This window comes from Mytilus edulis, chromosome 14 (assembly GCF_963676685.1).
Source record: "Mytilus edulis chromosome 14, xbMytEdul2.2, whole genome shotgun sequence".
Classification (NCBI taxonomy): domain Eukaryota; kingdom Metazoa; phylum Mollusca; class Bivalvia; order Mytilida; family Mytilidae; genus Mytilus; species Mytilus edulis.
In genome coordinates, this window is record NC_092357.1 from 50,746,546 (window position 1) to 50,766,610 (window position 20,065).

The following is a 20,065-nucleotide window of genomic DNA, read 5'->3' on the forward strand; positions in this document are numbered from 1 at the left end:
TTTCACGTCTTGTCTGAGCTAGGTGTCTTTTCAACATTTAATTTTACAGCAGTTTCCTTGTATAAGGTGTTCTTAGTTACAAAGATAAGTATTTATAATATACATATAAAATGACTGAATAATAGTCAACAATAAATCTTACTAGTATATATATATATATGCCTAGTCCAAATAACAATTAATGGTTTACTTCCTAATACATCACTTTTAGAGTTCTAACACATAGCATGCATGTTGTTTCTTCACTTATTCATACATAAAATTTAAGAGATTGTTGTGAAAGGAAAGTGACCATTAAGATTTTTTTACCTTAGATTTAAAAGTAAATTGCAGTAATATTCAATGCAAAAACAGTTGAAGACTTTTATCTGCAGAGCCTGTCTTGTAACAGACCATAGAAACTTAAAAAAAGATATATTGTGGATATGTATTCAAATGCATTACTTTGTTACTCCTCTAAAATAACATCATGAAAGTGAACAACATACAATAATGCCACATTTTTCAGGGTTTTGTTTAATTTCAACAATTGCATTTTAAAAGATAACATCATAATTCAATTATATTCATTTCAAACCAATTTTAGAGAATAGGCAATAGGTAAACATTATATATATATATATGATATAAATGGTACTACATTGTACAATATCTATGGTATTCAGATTCATTTATTGATAGCTGTTTACCTTATACTCAGATAAAAAAAAAACATGCAAAAAGACATACACATTTCACTTCAATTGCACAGTAAAGTTAAACATTTTTTTCTTGCCCAAATTAGGCCAGTCTCTTCTGTAGAGAAAATAAAATCATAAATGTAATATAGTATAGCAATATAATATTTCCCACAGAAAGTAACCAAAAGTTAGCATGCAATAAATTCTAATATGGCACTAGTGCAATAAATCTTCAAATTTATGACGTCATCAATGATAATATACCCCAATATTCAAGCAATAACCCTATATTATTGCTAATTCCTAATATTTTTTTTTTATTTTGTTCCAAATCTCAATTTTAATAAATATTTTCAAAACAGAAAATTTTACAAAAACTCCATTTATTTAGAATTCTAAAACTCAATAATTCCAAGTTTTTCCCCAAACAACCAACCAATTATATTATCACATTAATTTTTGAAAAAGCTGACATATGAGTTGATACTTTAGCAAGCAAAAAAGACACACATTTGTATCCAAAAAGTGAATCAAGCAATGAAAATAAACATCTCCTTGTTGAAACAACCAGTGAAACAAAATAAATGAGGCCAATGCTACCTGATTAAAACATGTAAAAACAATAACAACCCGCAAAAAACATTAAAAAACAATTTTTAGAATAAAATATTCTGTGTATGAAAAATGGAATAGTAATAAATAACTAGATACTACACTTATAACTATATACTAAACAGAAAACTTTGTGCATTGCATAATGATATATTAAGTACAAATAAATAATGGATGTGGGTTTGCATTAATACAGGATCCATTTTTTATTCAATAACTAAGAAAATAACAAAATTAATATAAGATTTTTCTCAATAATCACACACTGTTAAATGACCAATATGTTTGCACATCACTTTATGGCACAACTGTATCTTGAGACACAATATAAAATTAAGTATATTTTAGGTGGAAAATCTTGACAACATTATCTGACTTAGTCATACTCAACATACCCTTAAAATAATCATGATTTTGAAGACAAAAAAAATGAACACACATGTATAAAAAGAAAATCCCACTTTTACTGTATGGTATTTGTGACTGTTTGAAGTTTATTTTGTGACTGTTTGAAGTTTATTTTGTGACTGTTTGAAGTTTATTTTGTGACTGTTTGAAGTTTAATTTGTGACTGTTTGAAGTTTATTTTGTGACTGTTTGAAGTTTAATTTGTGACTGTTTGAAGTTTATTTTGTGACTGTTTGAAGTTTATTTGTGACATTTACAAAGTGTTCTCTTAAAGCATTAATCATGTTTTAAAATGAGGTCAGGGTTATAGAATATGTAGACCATATCTATTTTTATTTTATATCAATAAATTTAAAAAATCTTATTTTTCAAATAATAAAGCTTTGTATGATTAGAGAGTATAATCATTCAATGCCATGGATATACAAATCATTTCTACACATAAATAACCAAACCAGACAGAAATGGTGGATAAACTCAACAAATCTTTCTTAGCATCACACAAATAGGATTTGCATTTCAAGACAGCTAATGATTATTCAATTTTTGAAATAAAAATGTATAGTCAACATCTAAGTGGAGGTAACTCCAACCCTTACTCTTTTCATAAAAAGTCATTTTAATTCTTTACTAAGCATCATGAATTTTTTAGTCTTTTTCTATTACTCATAAAATAAAGAAAATATCTGTCACAAAACTATATGATTACCAGTAATCTAAAAGAACCTTTCATGATAAAAGCATGCAAAATGAGGACTTTGCTAAGTGATTTCAATATCTTTAGACTTTTCTTACCCTTATGTTCTTAAAAAATGCAAAGAAAATACATAAGGCATCAGCTAAATACTTCAATGTGAAGCTTTTAAATTTACACAAAAAGCTTTTTTAAGCATTCAGCACTATCTAAACAGTCTATGGCTATTACTGTGGATAATTATTTCCTCCTGCGGGCGGTGGATAGGCTGCTCCTGCTGGCGGTGGATAGGCTGCTCCTGCTGGTGGTGGATAGGCTGCATCGCCTGGTGCTGATGGATAGGGTGCTACAAAGCCCCCTGCTGGAGTAGGAGATGGATAGGGTGCAGCGCCACCTGTTGGACCTGGGTATGGTGTTTCTCCTTCAGGTGCTGGTGGATAGCTGTAGGGCATGTCTGCAAAACAAAACAACTTGGTTAACAATATAACATTATCAAGTTCAGCATGTTACTTTTAAATATTAAAATTTCATTTCAAAAGAACGAAATATTCTTACAATATTAAATTAACAACTGCACAAACAAAGTATACTGGGATCTACAACTCCGTAATATCTATAGTCAAACCATAGTAAGTCAAAGAGAGGGAATTAATTTTAACTTTAAAACTTTAATAACTCAGGCACTACAAACCCTTTGACTCACTGAATATGTTCAATATAACTATCAACAGATACTTTTTTAATTTCCTCAACAAAAACTCTTTGTGTAGTGATATTTGACACGTTTCTATGATAAACAAGTGACTGAGCTTAACCATTTGTGTTGATTTAGAAAGTAGGGGAACATAGAACAAACGTGTAAAGAGATACTCAAGACTATGGAGCTATTAAATGTGTTCTAAGTATTAAATTTTCAAAGAACTTATTGTGTTAAAAAAAGGATTTTTTACCACGAGGAGGCGCATCACAAAAGGATACTCAGGGTTTGCTTATTTACGGAAAAAGTAATCTCACTTCGTACCCCAAAAATTTAACCACATATGTGAAAATGTCTCAGCTTCGAAACGAGCCATCATCCATATCCAAGTTAATGATATGGACTGCAACAGAAGAAAACGTTATCATTACTGCCTATGGAGAAACAATTGCTAACATTGACCCATCTGGAAAAATTTCTATGTTAGCTCTCATAGTTAAGCTTTGCTTTCTGGAGGTAAATATCCTTATGAAGGTTCTGTTTATATCATCAGATATCTATTAAGGACTAGAGTTAAGACTTACTACTGTCTGGTCCATATCCTGGAGCAGGGTTAATGCCATATGGCTGGTTACCTCCAGTGTTCACATCATCAGTTGGCATGGGGGGTTTGTACATCGGATCTATAATAACAGTAGTCTAAATTAGCATATACATTTTTAACTGATATTTTAACAATGAAACTCATCTTTATTGAATATGTTATAACCAGTCTATAATGTATCCCTTGTAATCCTGTCTATATTGAACACTTTGTTAACCTATCTATAGTGATACTTTTGTTAACATGCCTATAATGAACCAATTGTAATCTCCCTATACTGAACCTGTCTTTATAAATTAACCTTTTGCTTCTCATCTATATTGCAATCCGTACATCAGGGCATAAAATAAATGTAATCTGAACAAAATGTTTAGTCCATAAAAGTTTGTATTTACTGTACCTCATAAGATATTAATTATTAAGTAAATACCAGAATAAGGTTCAGCAGGATACGGGTTGTTCATGGCATCTCCGTAACTTGGTGGATGAGGTGGAGGACCACCATTGGCTGGTGGTTGAACTCCATATGGCATAGTTGTCGGCATTGGAGGTGATGAATAATCTGGCATTGGTTGTAATGGCTTGGCTGACTCATCTGAAAAATGTAAAAGTTTATCTTATAATAACTGGAAATTTGTATATACTGACAATTATGATTAATAATAAACTCATCATAGATACCAGGACTAAATTTAGTATTTACCCCAGACACGCGTTTCGTCTACAAAAGACTCATCAGTGACGCTCGAATTGATTGTTTATCGGTACTAAATACCCTAGTGGCACAAAATTGTAATATCTATAAGAAATAGATTATAATTCATATTTTTATGCTTACAAACTTATAAACTATCATTTTTTTCTTCAGCATTTACAGTTTACAAAATTGGAATAATACTTAGTCAACTTTGATATAAATATCTAAATCTCACAAATCCCTGATACATAATTTCCAAAGTCCAGTAATATACAGGACGTGGGAATACAATTAAGTTGGAAAAGAGAGTGGATGAGGATTGGAGGAAAAAATCCCATGATCTATCTGATATCATCATCACCAAGGGTTGCAAAGGAGATTACAGGAACTTCTGATCATAAGACATATGTAAACAAGGTATGAAATTTTCATAAAGACTAGTTCCTGCAAATATTAAAACCAGTTTAACATCCAAAAGTAAATATCGTCAAGAAAATATTTAACAGTATAAACATTTAAAAAAAGACACACTTTTACTAGTAATTGTTTCTGAAGCCACAATTATCAGTACAACTGATTTTAAAAGGTATACTGCATAAGCTACTATTTATTAGTAAAATCATAAAACTGCTTCCCTAAAAAGTGCTTTTATTGTTAATACATAATTTGTTTTAGCACTTTCCCAAAGCAAATAATTTATATATATATGCAAATACAATGAATAGTGAAATAAAAGCTGGAAGCACAAAAGTACCCGGTATATATTTTGGGAAACAGGACATGTGAGGCAAATATCAGTGAATCATATGATAAGAAATACATTGCCATGGGTTATCAGAAAATTGTTAAAAGTTTAAAACAAATTTCCTGACTAATACAAACACCCTTTGTCTACACTGAACTCAAAATCAGCCAACAATGATGTCAGTGAACTCAAAAGCTGACTGTGAGAATAACACCCAACTCAGATGAATCCTATGATGATGTAACAGAGCTCATTCAGCTTATGAAGATGACACTGAACTCAAAAGCAGCTTCATATAATTACTGAACTCAAAATCAGCCTATAATAATGATATAGAACTCAAAAGCTACCTGTGATAATCACACTGTACTCAAAAGCAGCTTGTGATAATCACACTGAACGCAAAAGCAGCTTGTGATAATGGCACTGAACTCAAAATCAGCCTAGAATAATGACACAGAACTCAAAAGCTGACTGTGATAATAACACTGAACTTAAAAGCAGCGTGTAATAATCAGACTGAAGTCAAAAGCAGACTGTGATGATGACACTGAACTCATGAGTAGCCAGTGATGATGACACTGATCTTAAAGGCAGCCTGTGATGATGACACTGAACTCAAAAGCAGCCTGTGATAATGACGATGAACCCGAAAGCAGTCTGTGATAATCACACTGAACTCAAAAGCAGTCTGTGATAATCACGCTGAAGTCAAAAACAGCCTGTGATAATAACACTGAACTCAAAAGCAGCTCGTGATGATGACATTAAACTCAAAGGTAGACTGTGATGATGACACTGAACTCAAAAGTAGTCTGTGATAATAACACTGAACTCAATAACAGACTGTGATGATGACACTGACATCAAAAGCAGCCTGTGATAATGACACTGAACTCAAAAGCAGCCTATAATAATGACACTGCACTCAAAAGCAGCCTGTGATAATGACACTGAACTCAAAAGCAGCTTGTGATAATGACACTGAACTCAAAAGCAGCCTATAATAATGACACTGCACTCAAAAGCAGCCTGTAATAATGACACTGAACTCAAAAGCAGCTTGTGATAATGACACTGAACTCAAAAGCAGCCTATAATAATGACACTGCACTCAAAAGCAGCCTGTGATAATGACACTGAACTCAAAAACAGACTTTGATAATGACACTGAACTCAAAAGCAGCCTATAATAATGACACTGCACTCAAAAGCAGCCTGTGATAATAACACTGCACTCAAAAGCAGCCTGTGATAATAACACTGCACTCAAAAGCAGACTGTGATAATAACACTGCACTCAAAAGCAGACTGTGATAATCACACTGAACTCAAAAGCAGACTGTGATAATGACAATGAGCTCAAAAGCAGCTTGTAATGATGGATTAAATGATAAAAACAACCCATTTAGCAACATGAAAGCTTGATGATGACGAAGAGGTAACAATACTTAAAATGGATAATTTATCTAAAAATTAAGACACCAGTATGATTGTGACTGTTTTACCTGTTGCACTGATGCCATGTAGTGCATATTCCTGCTTTTTTGGAGTTCCTAAAACAAGTACATTGTATATAAATATGTGCATGCTCAACAATTCTAGAATAATATTTAAAGCAACATTTGAAAAGGCTTTACTTAGATCATCATTCATCATTTTTTATGTTTATGTCTTCAATGTTATGTAAAAGTGTTATTCAAAATTTCAAACCACTATTTAACTTCTTGTTCCAATCTTTTTTACTTTTTACTATTGTAGATTATGTTCTCATACAGGTGTTTTCATAAATGTCATATTTATAAACTTGAAGAAAAAAAAACCCTATAGTTATCTGTAAAAAAAAATAAGCCCTATGGTCTATTTTAGCCATGTTAGTGGGGTCATCATATACAGTTTTCAAAAATACTGTGAAAGTACTTTTATTCATGGGGAACGAATTTTCAAGGTTTTGGTGGATGACTTTATCCACGAATTTAAGTGTCCAACAAAATAAAACAATGGTTGTCCAAATCAAGACATAGAAAGATCCCCATGTAGGTTTGACTACTGATATGATCTAGAGAATATATTGAATGTCGCCAAATCTGAGAATACTTAATGTAGTGCAAACCCACTATGAGCTACAACTGCAGGCAGGATTATACCCATTTAATCTTAAAAACCTAAACTGTACAACTTTTAATCTTTTAATTCTCATAACAAACTATTTTTGATAGATGAAAGTCAGATTTCTGGTATTGATATGCTATGCATAAGTTTTCATTTTATATCCTCATAATTCACATACGGAAAATAATAATTTCATGCTGGACTTGCTTTTGATAGGAACTATTTTACAATTCAAGATATGCATGTTCATGTAATTGTTTTCTTTAGGTGACATGTTTATGGCCTAATTAACACCTTTGATGGTCTTTAATCTGTTGATCATTCTATCCAAGGTTAATAAGTGTGATCACGGCGAATTACAGGGTCAATGTTTACTTTGCAATTTCCTTTAATCCAGACAATTTGAAACCTTCATTTAATTTTTTCATTTTTTTTTATTAGAAAATAAAATCCCATATTTAAAAAACCCACAAACATGTAAATGTTGCTAAAACCACGAAAATTGATACCCACCAATTAAAGTACTTTCACAGTAAATAAACCCAGTTAAAATTGTTGCCAAGTTCAGTTTAATTTGGCCTAATAACATTTAGTTTCAGAGGACGATGACAAACAATGAATTCCAAGTGGTTATACTTTATGTTAAACAAATTTATCAAAGATCTGGCCTTGACATAACATGCCCTACAGGACAAAAAACACATTCCTTACAAAATATATGTCATTATACTAAAAACATAATTACAAATGTATTAAAGGTGCATTTAAATGCCTGTTACAACTAAAAATAAAATGATGATCTAAGTAAGATATATACCGTTGAAACAACACTCCTTTACACCTCGAGCTTTACACAAGCATATAAGTTTGTTAAAAACATCATGCACTTAGCTCATCTGATTTCTGAAAGATTAATAGTTGCAATTTCAGGTAAAAGCTACAGATATCAGAATGTGAGTTCTTATAACTGAGATCAAAACCTCACAATAATTTCTTTCCAGTATCTTAGAACCAGACCGAACTGCACAAATTAACATTGTTCAAAGAACCATAATAATGAGGTCAAAGGTTAGATGAAACCTACTAGACAGCAATGTACACCTTCTTATCATTCTACATACCAAATATAGGTGACTTAACAACAGAGTTTTTCAGTCATCACTTTTGCATTTCAGGAAAAATTAATAATTGTGGCGATTAGAAATCATGATTAGTGAAATATTTTTGTGACCTACATGTATTAACAGAGTTTTGCTGGTCATCACCACTTTTGCATTTTGGGAAAAATTAATAATTGTGGGGATTCGAAATCATGATAAGGGAAATTTTTAGTGAAAGAAACGCAACATTTCGTTCTACCATCTTTTAAATTTTATTTCATGTTTCTTTGACATTATCCTTGATCATACAATACTGTGAATTAACTTGAACTCGTCACCTGTACATGTATTGATTTTGATACACCTGTTTTCACCGATCCGTAAAATGCAATGCTCTATATATATCAAATATAGTTATCCATTTACTCATAAAAAGTGAGTATTTCAAATGGCAATAAATAGGGAATGTGTCCACAGGACACAGATGAAGCCCCTGCTTGCATATGATGTTATACAGGGACATAACTCAACAACTGTAAAAATGTCACTTCAAAGTTCAAACTTGATCTGTGTTTTGTGGTAATAGGCATTGTGTATAAGCTTCATAACATTTAGTTGAAATAAACTACAACTGAGGGGCATAAAAATGCAAAAAAAATAATTTCAATCTGTTGCAGACCAATGAAAATCAGGTCATGGACAACGGACAAATGACAGATGGAAATTTTGTAACAAGGCATCTGAATACAAGGTATGAAGCATCTGAGTATTCTACATTTGTAGTTTACAGTGCTGTCTTAGATTGTAATGTATATATATAATATATATACATTACTAGTCTATTAATCTTAAATTAAGGTATATACATGTAGTGCCTGCATATAAAGAAATACTTACGCGTAGAGAGTGTTGTTCCCTGGGTACCCTTCCTTTTCTTAAAACAGCAGTAAGCCAGAACACCAACAATTCCTACTGCAATCAATACACCAATGACTACACCGGCTGTCCTGCCAGCTCCTTGCGGACTACTACAAATGGACAACACAATTAAATACTTTATACGCCATATCAAAAATTTAAAAGAGAATGAAGATATCTGACAGATCTGACAAGAGTTGGCACATAACAACTCTTCACTTTTCATTTCTATGAATATGATTGGTCAAAAGCAACTGTGTGGAAACCAATACTTTTCATAAGTAATAAGGCATGGCTTATTGTAATACACGTTTTATAGAAGTGGTGTTACTTCCCTTTGTTAAAACAACATGTTGTTGATGAAAAATCTTAAAAGGTTTCAACAGACAAAGAAATTAATAATGAACGATTTAAAAAATTCCTGAAATGTATCAAAAGCTAACAAGTTGTTGTTGTTGGCATTTATTTTTATATATATATATATTTAAGATACATTTTGTTACATCTTGTGATCAATTTTATTTGGCAATCGCCAATGACAGTCAGCAGGGTTAAAAAAACATCAGTTGTTCGACCTGTTAGTCAAATGCATTTTGTTTAAATATACTTTTTCACTTTTTTGGTCTTTTGGAAAATGTTGCTTGTGCTGTATTTAGACCCTTCTACAACAAAATTTGTTTTACATGCACAAGTATAAAAATTGTGGATTTTATCCAACGCAATCATAGGTTTGAACGTAGTTTTTTAATTTAGACTTGTTTATATATTTATATAGTTGTAGAAGGGTCTAAATACAGCACAAACAACCTTTTCCAAAAGACAAAAAAAAGTGTAAAAGTATATTTAAACAAAACACATTTGACTAACAGGTCGAACAACTGATGTTCTTTAACCCTGCTGACTGCCATTGGCGATTGCCAAATAAAATTGATCACAAGATGCAACAAAATGGATCTTAATTGAAATTTAATACTAAACAGAAAAATATAAACTTGTGGCCAAGATGTTATACCACAAACATAAGGTGTCAATATCTTTTTTGTCACAATTGCCAATGGCAGTCAGCAGGGTTAAAGAACATCAGTTATATATATTGGGTCACTAGTACATTATGTAACTAATAATATCCACAGTAATAAACTAAATCACAAACCTTGTGTCAAAGATTTTTACAACAGATCTGTATCCCAATATCTCCACAGCAATAAAGTAAATCACAAACCTTGTGTCAAAGATTTTTACAACTGGTCTGTATCCAAATATCTCCACAGCAATAAACTAAATCACAAACCTTGTGTCAAGAATTTACAACAGGTCTGTATCCCAATATCTCCACAGCAATAAACTAAATCACAAACCTTGTGTCAAAGATTTTTACAAGTTTACAACAGGTCTGTATCCCAATATCTCCACAGCAATAAACTAAATCACAAACCTTGTGTCAAAGATTTTTACAACAGGTCTGTATCCCAATATCTCCACAGCAATAAACTAAATCACAAACCTTGTGTCAAAGAATTTACAACAGGTCTGTTTCCCAATATCTCCACAGCAATAAACTAAATCACAAACCTTGTGTCAAAGAATTTACAACAGGTCTGTATCCCAATATCTCCACAGCAATAAACTAAATCACAAACCTTGTGTCAAAGAATTTACAACAGGTCTGTATCCCAATATCTCCACAGCAATAAACTAAATCACAAACCTTGTGTCAAAGAATTTACAACAGGTCTGTATCCCAATATCTCCACAGCAATAAGAAAAGTCATCAGGATCTCCGTATCCAGGACAGACAAATCTCCCGTAGTAACGCTGGGTAGTGTTACCTTCATACACATCATTGTAACAAACCTCAGGATCTGAAATAACAAATAAAGCTTGTCTTAGATCATAAAGAGAGAAGATACTGTGTTTATGGATCATCATCATAATAGGTCAATTATATTTGGTATGCAGTTCTATAGATGTAGCATTGGCACATCTTATTTCCATGGAGATTATTTGCCACCCCGCACACACACCCTTAATCCTCATTCAAGATCTATTGACCTAGAGTGTTTTGCATTTTTACATATTAAAGTTTGTAATAAGATCATTCTAAGATGAACCACTTATGTTAAGTCAATAATTTTTGGTATGCAGTTGTATTTGCATTTGCAAGTCTCAAGGATATAATATGGTCCTGCACCTTCAGTCATGGTTCATTGAATTTGCATTATACAATCAAAATAACAAAGCGCAAGACATATCTCTGTATATATTTGTAAAACAAAAAAAATCACAAAAATACTGAACTCAGAGGAAAATCAATTCGGAAAGTTTATAATCACATGGCAAAATAAAATAACAAAACACTTTGAAAATAATGGACAAGAACTGTCCTGACTTGGTACAGGCATTTTCAAATGTAGAAAATGGTGGATTAAACCTGGTTTTATAGCACTAACCCTCTCACTTTGATGACAATCTCATCAAATTCCGTTATATTTACAATGATGCGTTAACTAAACAGACACAATAAATAAAACAGTCAAAATATGGGTACAGCAGTCATCATCATGTAACAATTTTAAAAGGAACAATTTAACAGAACACAAAAACATCTATCTACAAACACATTCATTGACTGACGTCAGAAAATTTTATACGTCACATATATTTGTCGTTCAATGTACATACAAACAATTTTATAAAATTTCACATAGCCAATGTTAGCATACAGGGTTAAAAAATCAAAAGTATGTAAGAATAAATTTCAGAAATAGACCGAGATTTAAAATAGTCCAAAAGTTAGAATATAGAATTTATAAGAAATCACAAATAGTTAATTCCACTACGCGATTGAATGATTTTGACGTTTGTGGTTCAACGTATTTTGTAATTCAAAATTTCAACAGTTTATTAGAGTAATATTTATAGATACTCTATCAAATTTCCCTTCTTCACATGCAGCAAAAAGAATTAAATTTGGATTTTTTTGAGATACAAATCTGTGATTAATATTTAGAGGAAATAATAATTTATTTGACTTCTAAACAATTTACTGCTAAAGGAAAGTTATCATAAATTGCTGACACATCTTTAATATACTAATATGTACATCACTAAATGATAAGTAATAATTCAGTTTATAACACAATTTGTTTGTATTATAATAATTAGCCTTTATCTCTACAAACATAGGTGACATTTCCTCCTACAATGTTTATTTAACCAATACATGTATGATTGAAAAAGATTTAAATTCTAAACTTTACTAATACACTTCAAGAATTTTTAAACTTTGAATTGGTTCAATATAAGCTGAGAAATGAACTAGGTCTTGCAAACCTTGTAATCTACTGATATTGAATTATTAGAGAAAAGAAAGAAATTGGTCATGGTAATACATCTGCATACCAAATATCATCACAATGGCCATGGTAATACATCTGCATACCAAATATCATCACACTGGCCATGGTAATACATCTGCATACCAAATATCATCACACTGGCCATGGTAATACATCTGCATACCAAATATCACCACAATGGCCATGGTAATACATCTGTATACCAAATATGATCACACTGGCCATGGTAATACAACTGCATACCAAATATGATCACACTGGCCATGGTAATACAACTGCATACCAAATATGATCAAGCTGGCCATGGTAATACATCTGCATACCAAATATCATCACACTGGCCATGGTAATACAACTGCATACCAAATATCATCACACTGGCCATGGTAATACAACTGCATACCAAATGTCATCAAACTGGCCATGGTAATACATCTGCATACCAAATATGATTACACTGGCCATGGTAATAAAACTGCATACCAAATAGGATGACACTGGCCATGGTAATACAACTGCATACCAAATATCATCACACTGGCCATGGTAATACAACTGCATACCAAATATGATAACACTGGCCATGGTAATACATCTGTATATCAAATATGATCACACTGGCCATGGTAATACAACTGCATACCAAATATGATCACACTGGCCATGGTAATTCAACTGCATACCAAATAGGATGACACTGGCCATGGTAATACAACTGCATACCAAATATCATCACACTGGCCATGGTAATAGACATGCATACCAAACATCATCACACTGGCCATGGTAATACATCTGCATACCAAATATCATCACACTGGCCATGGTAATACAACTGCATACCAAATATGATCACACTGGTCATGGTAATACAATTGCATACCAAATATGATCACACTGGCCATGGTAATACAACTGCATACCAAATATCAGCACACTGGCCATGGTAATACAACTGCATACCAAATATCATCACACTGGCCATGGTAATACAACTGCATACCAAATATCATCACACTGGCCATGGTAAACTAACTCTGTTAGCTGTAATTTTTTATACCATAAAATACTGTGTCTGAGGAGTGAGTGAGGACACAAATGATAGTTTTGCTGAAATATTAGAGCGCATTTGTTTCTAACCTAAACGATGTAAACGACTACGCGCGTAGTCGTTTAATCCATTTGTTTCTTACATTTTTTGGTCAACGTTGACATCGTTCACATAAACGATGTACGCGCAAAATAGTCGCGTAGTCGTTGATCGTTTATCGTTGAGACGTGTAAACGATACATTTGTTTCTGCATCTGTCGTTTTAATAATTACGAGCACCTGTTGTTTTCGCAAAGTCCTGGTTATTTATTTCCCGCACTTTTACCTATTAGTTTACAGTGCGTGAGTGTAATCTATTTTTGTCTGACACAGTGGGGTCGATAAAGTTTATTAAACGATGTATTTGTTTCTAGCAGTTTAACGTTTACTAAACGATAGTCATCGATGACAAAATTTCGGGTTAGAAACAAATGCACTCTTAGTCTCAAGTTCTGTACAACAACTAGATGTGTCGGAATGACACCAATCATAAAATAAGCTTTTTTCAGGAGTCAAAATTTTCAAAATCCTAAACTCTAAATATAATATCAGCAGAGTGACACCAAGCGTAAACTTGGTCTGCAATTTGTCAATGTAGACTCTCATACAAAAAATTTATGAATGGAACCAAACATAAACTCGTTTTGTAACTCTTCATATTGTTGTCATGTTGTGGAATCCTTGAATGACAGAATGAAGGAATAACTGATGCAGGTAAATCTATATGGCACAACCTAATTATAAGTGGCAAGGCCAAAAAATTCCTCAAATTCATATAAGAACCTTCACAACTTCAATCTGTGTGCAATTAATATTTCTGTAAAGTTTCAGCAATCTTGCTTGAGTTGATAACACAAAGTCTGTACATGTATTTGCACCAGCTTTTTGTAATTTTTCTGAAAAATGATTGGTTCCAAGGTCTGAAAAAAAATTCACATCCACTCACAGTGATATTGTTTGCCTTAAATTACTAGAGAATAAAGGCTTTTCCCCCCCGAAAAGAATCCCAATTTGAAAAAAATGGCTTAAAATTATTTTTTTTTCACACACAGTGCAGTCTCAGTAGTAATTGTGCATGAATACAAACTGAAAACACTCATTTAAAGATTGTTCATGCCTAAAATGACTGTATGTGCAGATTTGAGGGTCTATTTATATGTATCATCACTGACAATATAAAGGGGTCTTATTTCAAATGAGGGTTTACCTCTTGAAAGGGGTCTGCAAATTGAAGTTCCAGTCAAATTCATGGTTCATTATTAATATTCCCAATTTGATAAAAATGATGAATATTTTCCAGATAAAAAAGGGTAGAGGTAGTTTTGAAAAAAGCCAACAATATTACTGACTCACAAGGCTTATATTGTACATGTCATACACCACCTGCCAAAAAATGATAGACATTCAGATACAAATGTAGCTGCAATATGATCTATACTATAATAATAGTCTCAGCATTGAGGGTACATGTACATCATCATGTACATTTATATACATAAAACACTAACAATACATTGTATATTATGACATAGGATTACCCTTTAAACTATTGTGTGTCAAATCAGTTTTTAAGTGGCAGGATAAATAACTTGAAGATGATCATCCAAGAAAATTCAATAAAATTGTATTACATTGTGTCAATGAATCAAACGTTTTTTCGAGTCCTGCTACATGTACATAATATAAATATAGAGCCTCCAAATTAGTCATTTACATGTACTTACATGTGTGCCTTGACCTGTAAGTGCTCCGTCTCATCCATAATCTAGCTCCATAGACTGTGCCACCAATGATAGCCGCCTGCTTCAGAGATGGAGAACTTAGCCTATGACTAGAGTATTTAGTTCTTGCAACAGCAAACCTCCCATATCTGCTGGATCGAGAGTACCTTGTTCGAGTACGAGAAAATCTTGTTCGTGTGGACCTGGAAAATCTGCTCCCTCCAAATCTTCCACCACCACGACCACCTCTACATTCTGACAAATCAAGAACTGGAATACATAATTAATTTTTATTAACTGTCATTAATTCAATCCTACTTTTCAATTTGCCACTGGACCTAAATCAAGCATTAATCAAATTTTTCAATAAAGATTCATTGGATGTCCTCTCCAAATCTAAACTAATAAGTAAATGAAAGATCACAGTTTGTTATAGTTTAGTCGTATTAACTAACGGGAAATGAGGTATTGCGGGACCCGGGAAATGACAAAAAAATGAGAATTGCTTACGTACATAGTGTAAGCGGGATACATGAATCTGACAAAACAGTAAGCGGGGTCCGGGACCGGAACCCCCAATGAGACCCCCATTGTGGCATATTATGTTTTGTTTTATGACGTCAAAATTTTACGGGAACTTGTGTGATGTCCAGTAATGGGGGACAAATAGTGATAAGGTGTATTCTAATCAGTGCACCATTTGGTCTTCATTCTCTGACACTAAATATTTTCTTTGTGTTATAGTTCATCTGGATCATTTGGCTACACAATCTGTGTTATATACCTTAAAATTTATGGTAACCTGTGCATCTGAAAAAAAAATTAAGGCATGGCATGACCTATAGATAATTGAAATTCAAATATTAGAAAATTAAAATCTTGAATGTGATTTGCCATGTTTGCTGTGCGCTCTTTTTCATCACTGTAATGAAAACAGGGACTGGCTACGATTATCCTAAAAAATGAACAATTAGGAACGATTTACTTCCTAGACTAATGTCAGAAAAGTTACACGGACAGTGAATATGTTATTTAAATTATTACCTGTAGTTAATCTAACTTTTAAATATATTCAGACAGGCACCAATCTAAAAAAAATCTTTGATTTGAAAACAATTTGTGAAATAGATTTTTAAACAAGTATGGCCAATACATATACATGTACATGTAACATTCACTTTTTAGCTCACCTGGCCCAATGGGCCAGGTGAGCTTTTCTCATCACTTGGAGTCCGTCGTCGTTGTCCGTTGTTAACTTTTACAAAAATCTTCTCCTCTGAACCTACTGCTCCAAACTTATCCACAATCATTATTAGGGTATCTAGTTTAAAAAATGTGTCCAATGACCTGGCCAACCAACCAAGATGGCCACCATGGCTATAAATAGAACATCGGGGTAAAATGTAGATTTTGGCTTATAACTTTGAAACCAAAGCATTTAGAGCAAATCTGACCAGGTGTTAAATTGTTTATCAAGTCAATATCTATCTGCCCTGAAATTTTCAGATGAATTTGACAACTGGTTTTTGTGTTGCTGCTCCCCCAATTGGTAATTTTTAAGAAAATTTTGCCGTTTTTGGTTATTATCTTGAATACTATTATAGATAGAGATAAACTGTAAACTGCAATAATGTTCAGCAAAGTAAGATCTACAATTAAGTGAACATGACCCAAATGTTGACCCCTTAAGGAGTTGCAGCCCTTTACAGTCAATTTTTAACAATTTTCATTAGTTTTTACAAAATAATTTCGTCTGGAACTAAAGCGCCAAGTTCATTATAGATAGACAAAATTGTAAGTAGCAAGAATGTTCAGTAAAGCAAGATCTCGAAACACATCACCATCACCAAAACACAATTTTGTCATGAATCCATCTGACGAACTGTTTTCTTTGTTTGGTATATGCATATATACCAAGGTGAGCGACACAGACTCTTAAGAGCCTCTAGTTCCATTAAGTGGTTGATTAATAAGTATACTATAGTAAAATAGATACATAAGAGCAAGATGTCAATTTTTTGGTCAATGAAAAGTTTATGACAAATTGTTATCTTTCAATCTTTTTATGATGGTTCAAAACACAAAATATCTATGCCGAATCTAACCGTGTATTTAGATTTTGAATTTTGAGTCCTGTTTTCAAATTGGTCTACATAAAGGTCGAAAGGGTCCAAAATTTAATTTTGTTTGTTTTTAACAAAAATTGAATTCTTGGGGTTCTTTGATATGCTGAATCTAAACAGGTTTTTTGATTTTTGATGATGGGGCCCAGTTTTCAAGTTTGTCCAAATTGGGGTCCAAAATTTAATTTTGTTTGATTTCAACAAAAAATGAATATATGGGGTTCTTTGAGGCCACACTTAAAATAATTTAATTTGTCCAAATCCTACCCAAAGGTTGAACAGTGGGTAGGGAAGTAGGCATTTTCTTTTTCTTTTTTGACAAAGAGAAATTAATGTTTTTTTTTATCTCCATGCCAAAAAGCCCTATCTGATTGAAATAAAAACACCTTTTCACCTCAGGACAATAACAGATTTTGAGTAGGCAGCTATTTTTAGGGTAGGTAGGGTTAGGGCAAACACACATAATCTTTATGGCCTGATATATATGCTTAATCTTACCATGTATTTAGATTTTTTATTTTTGGTCCCTGTTATCAAATTGGTTCACATTCAGGTCAAAAGGGTCCAAAATTAAACTAAAATTGTTTGATTTCATCAAAAATCATTTATTAGAGTTTTTTGATATGCCAAATCTAAATGTGTATTTAGATTTTAAATTTTTGGTTCCGTTTTCAAATTGGTCCACAGTAAGGTCGAAAGGCTCCAAAATTTAATTTTGTTTGATTTTAACAAAAATTGAATTCTTGGGGTTCTTTGATATATTGGTCCACATTGAGGTCAAAAGGGTCCAAAATTAAACTTTGTTTGATTTCATCAAAAATTGAATTCTTGGGGTTCTTTGATATGCTGAATAAATCCATGTATTTAGATTTTGGACCATAAATTAGGTAAATTTAAATCTTTTAAGGTCATTAGATCACATTCATTCTGTGTCAGAAACATATGCTGTGTCAAATATTTAATCCCAATCCAAATTCAGAGATGTATCAAGTTCAGGGTATCAGCCAGGAATTTAGGGCTTTATAGTAACTTAAACTCACTTTTGCGCGAGATGAAAATCAACCTTATTTTAGGTAACAGCAAGGGATCAAGGATGTACATGTATATCATACTAGCTATTTATGCCCAAGTCCTTCAAGGACTATGATCTTTGGAGGCCTAATTAATATAAGGATTGCTAGTGTAGGCAGTTATTGCATGAATTGACTGATGTAATGCTAAAATATAAAGATTATAACAGGTATCCAGAAATAAAGTTCACAATTTCAATGCAGTTATTTTCAGGGAACACTTTTGATCAACAAAAGTTGGGTGCCTCTTTTTTTTAAAACCACTGCCAAACAGAGCACAACTGAACTATTTCACTGAATAATCATTACCCGTGTAAATACCTCTACAGCTGTAAAACAATATATTTGGAATTCATTTCTTTTAAGTTGGATACAAGGATTTGTATCAATAATAATTGGAACAACTAATGACTGTTAATTGTAAATTAATCATGTTTATACAGTGAAAGAACCTTAAATTTCCCACTATACATGTATTTACACTTTAATATTTTTTATCGCTATTATTTGGTAGCCATCAGGCATTACTCGACATCACAACGACACAAATTCCTGTACAACTTGATGTAGTAATAGAAAATAAGATACCATGAAGGAAATGTAATCGTTGTATGATGTATATTGTTCAACTCACTGGGGAAGATTCTTGAATCAGGCAGATTCTCAATTAGCTAAAAGGACTATACAGACTATGTCATGAATGTCTAGACTATAGTCCCAAATGACTTTTAACTGTTTAAAAATAGGCTCTTAAAAATAAAATAACACACCATGCATGTGCAAATTTTGAACATTATAGTTGGATTATGTTGACCTGTAGGGATGATTTTTACAAATTACAGGCCCAAAAGCCTGTCCAGGTTGCTGGTCCTGGCTGTGAGTGTGATGTTTGCTATAGACCGCGGGTACTTACTCTGTATATTTAAAACTTATTTGTTATTTAAAACATTAAATTTTCAATTAACTAATAGTTAAAAATGTTTACCAAGCAGTAAAACCAAGAGAAGGCAAATATTAATTATTAGTATACGAGGAACCATCTTCTTTTGAGCCACCAGCCGAGATTCCGTGAACAAAATAGGATGCAAAATAGTGTCAACAGTTGTTCCGAGTGTAATAGCTGTTCGAGATTCTCGGGTATTTCCCCATTTAAAAATTATTTTGCAATGCAATCCTGTTTGACGTCACGTCATGTGTCAAGGGTCGTGGAAGTTTTCCTGTTCGCCCACGGAATCGGAAAATTAAACTTAAATTTATTTTAGCTCACCTGTTTGTAATAGTGTGCGGCAACGCGTCAAGCCTTTCCTAACAAACAAAGGTTCACATTTTTCAAAAGACCTAATCCTTTGTGAAGAAAATAAGATAATTAACAATAAAAATGAAGTTGCTGAATTATTTAATAATTTTTTTATAAATGTTGCCAAAGATATCGGAT

At 32.6% G+C, this 20,065-nt stretch overlaps 1 protein-coding gene across 2 annotated transcripts; it reads right to left on the reverse strand.

The window, feature by feature from the left end:
* Window positions 1–989: 989 nt before the first annotated feature.
* LOC139503341 (uncharacterized) lies at window positions 990–19,807 on the reverse strand. Of its 2 annotated transcripts, XM_071293113.1 has the most exons (8): window positions 19,616–19,807; window positions 15,441–15,707; window positions 10,976–11,129; window positions 9,247–9,377; window positions 6,646–6,693; window positions 4,126–4,290; window positions 3,676–3,774; window positions 990–2,848 (listed from the first exon to the last, which is right to left on the reverse strand). In XM_071293113.1, the coding sequence occupies exons 1-8, from the start codon at window positions 19,668–19,670 to the stop codon at window positions 2,622–2,624; spliced, it is 1,146 nt and encodes a 381-aa protein (XP_071149214.1). In that variant the 5' UTR covers window positions 19,671–19,807; the 3' UTR covers window positions 990–2,621. The 2 variants fall into 2 exon arrangements, with proteins under 2 accessions (XP_071149214.1, XP_071149215.1); XM_071293114.1 differs by lacking the exon at window positions 6,646–6,693.
* Window positions 19,808–20,065: the final 258 nt, after the last annotated feature.

What these genes read in the sequence shown, in the direction of transcription:
- LOC139503341 (XM_071293113.1), bottom strand. Translation starts at nt 19,670, where the DNA reads ATGGTTCCTCGTATACTAATAATTAATATTTGCCTTCTCTTGGTTTTA. An exon ending in TCTCTTGGTTTTACTGCTTG is followed by an intron (nt 15,708 to 19,615) that starts GTAAACATTTTT and finishes TATGTATTCCAG; the next exon opens with TTCTTGATTTGTCAGAATGT. An exon ending in TCCTGCTGAACCTTATTCTG is followed by an intron (nt 3,775 to 4,125) that starts GTATTTACTTAA and finishes CTGTTATTATAG; the next exon opens with ATCCGATGTACAAACCCCCC.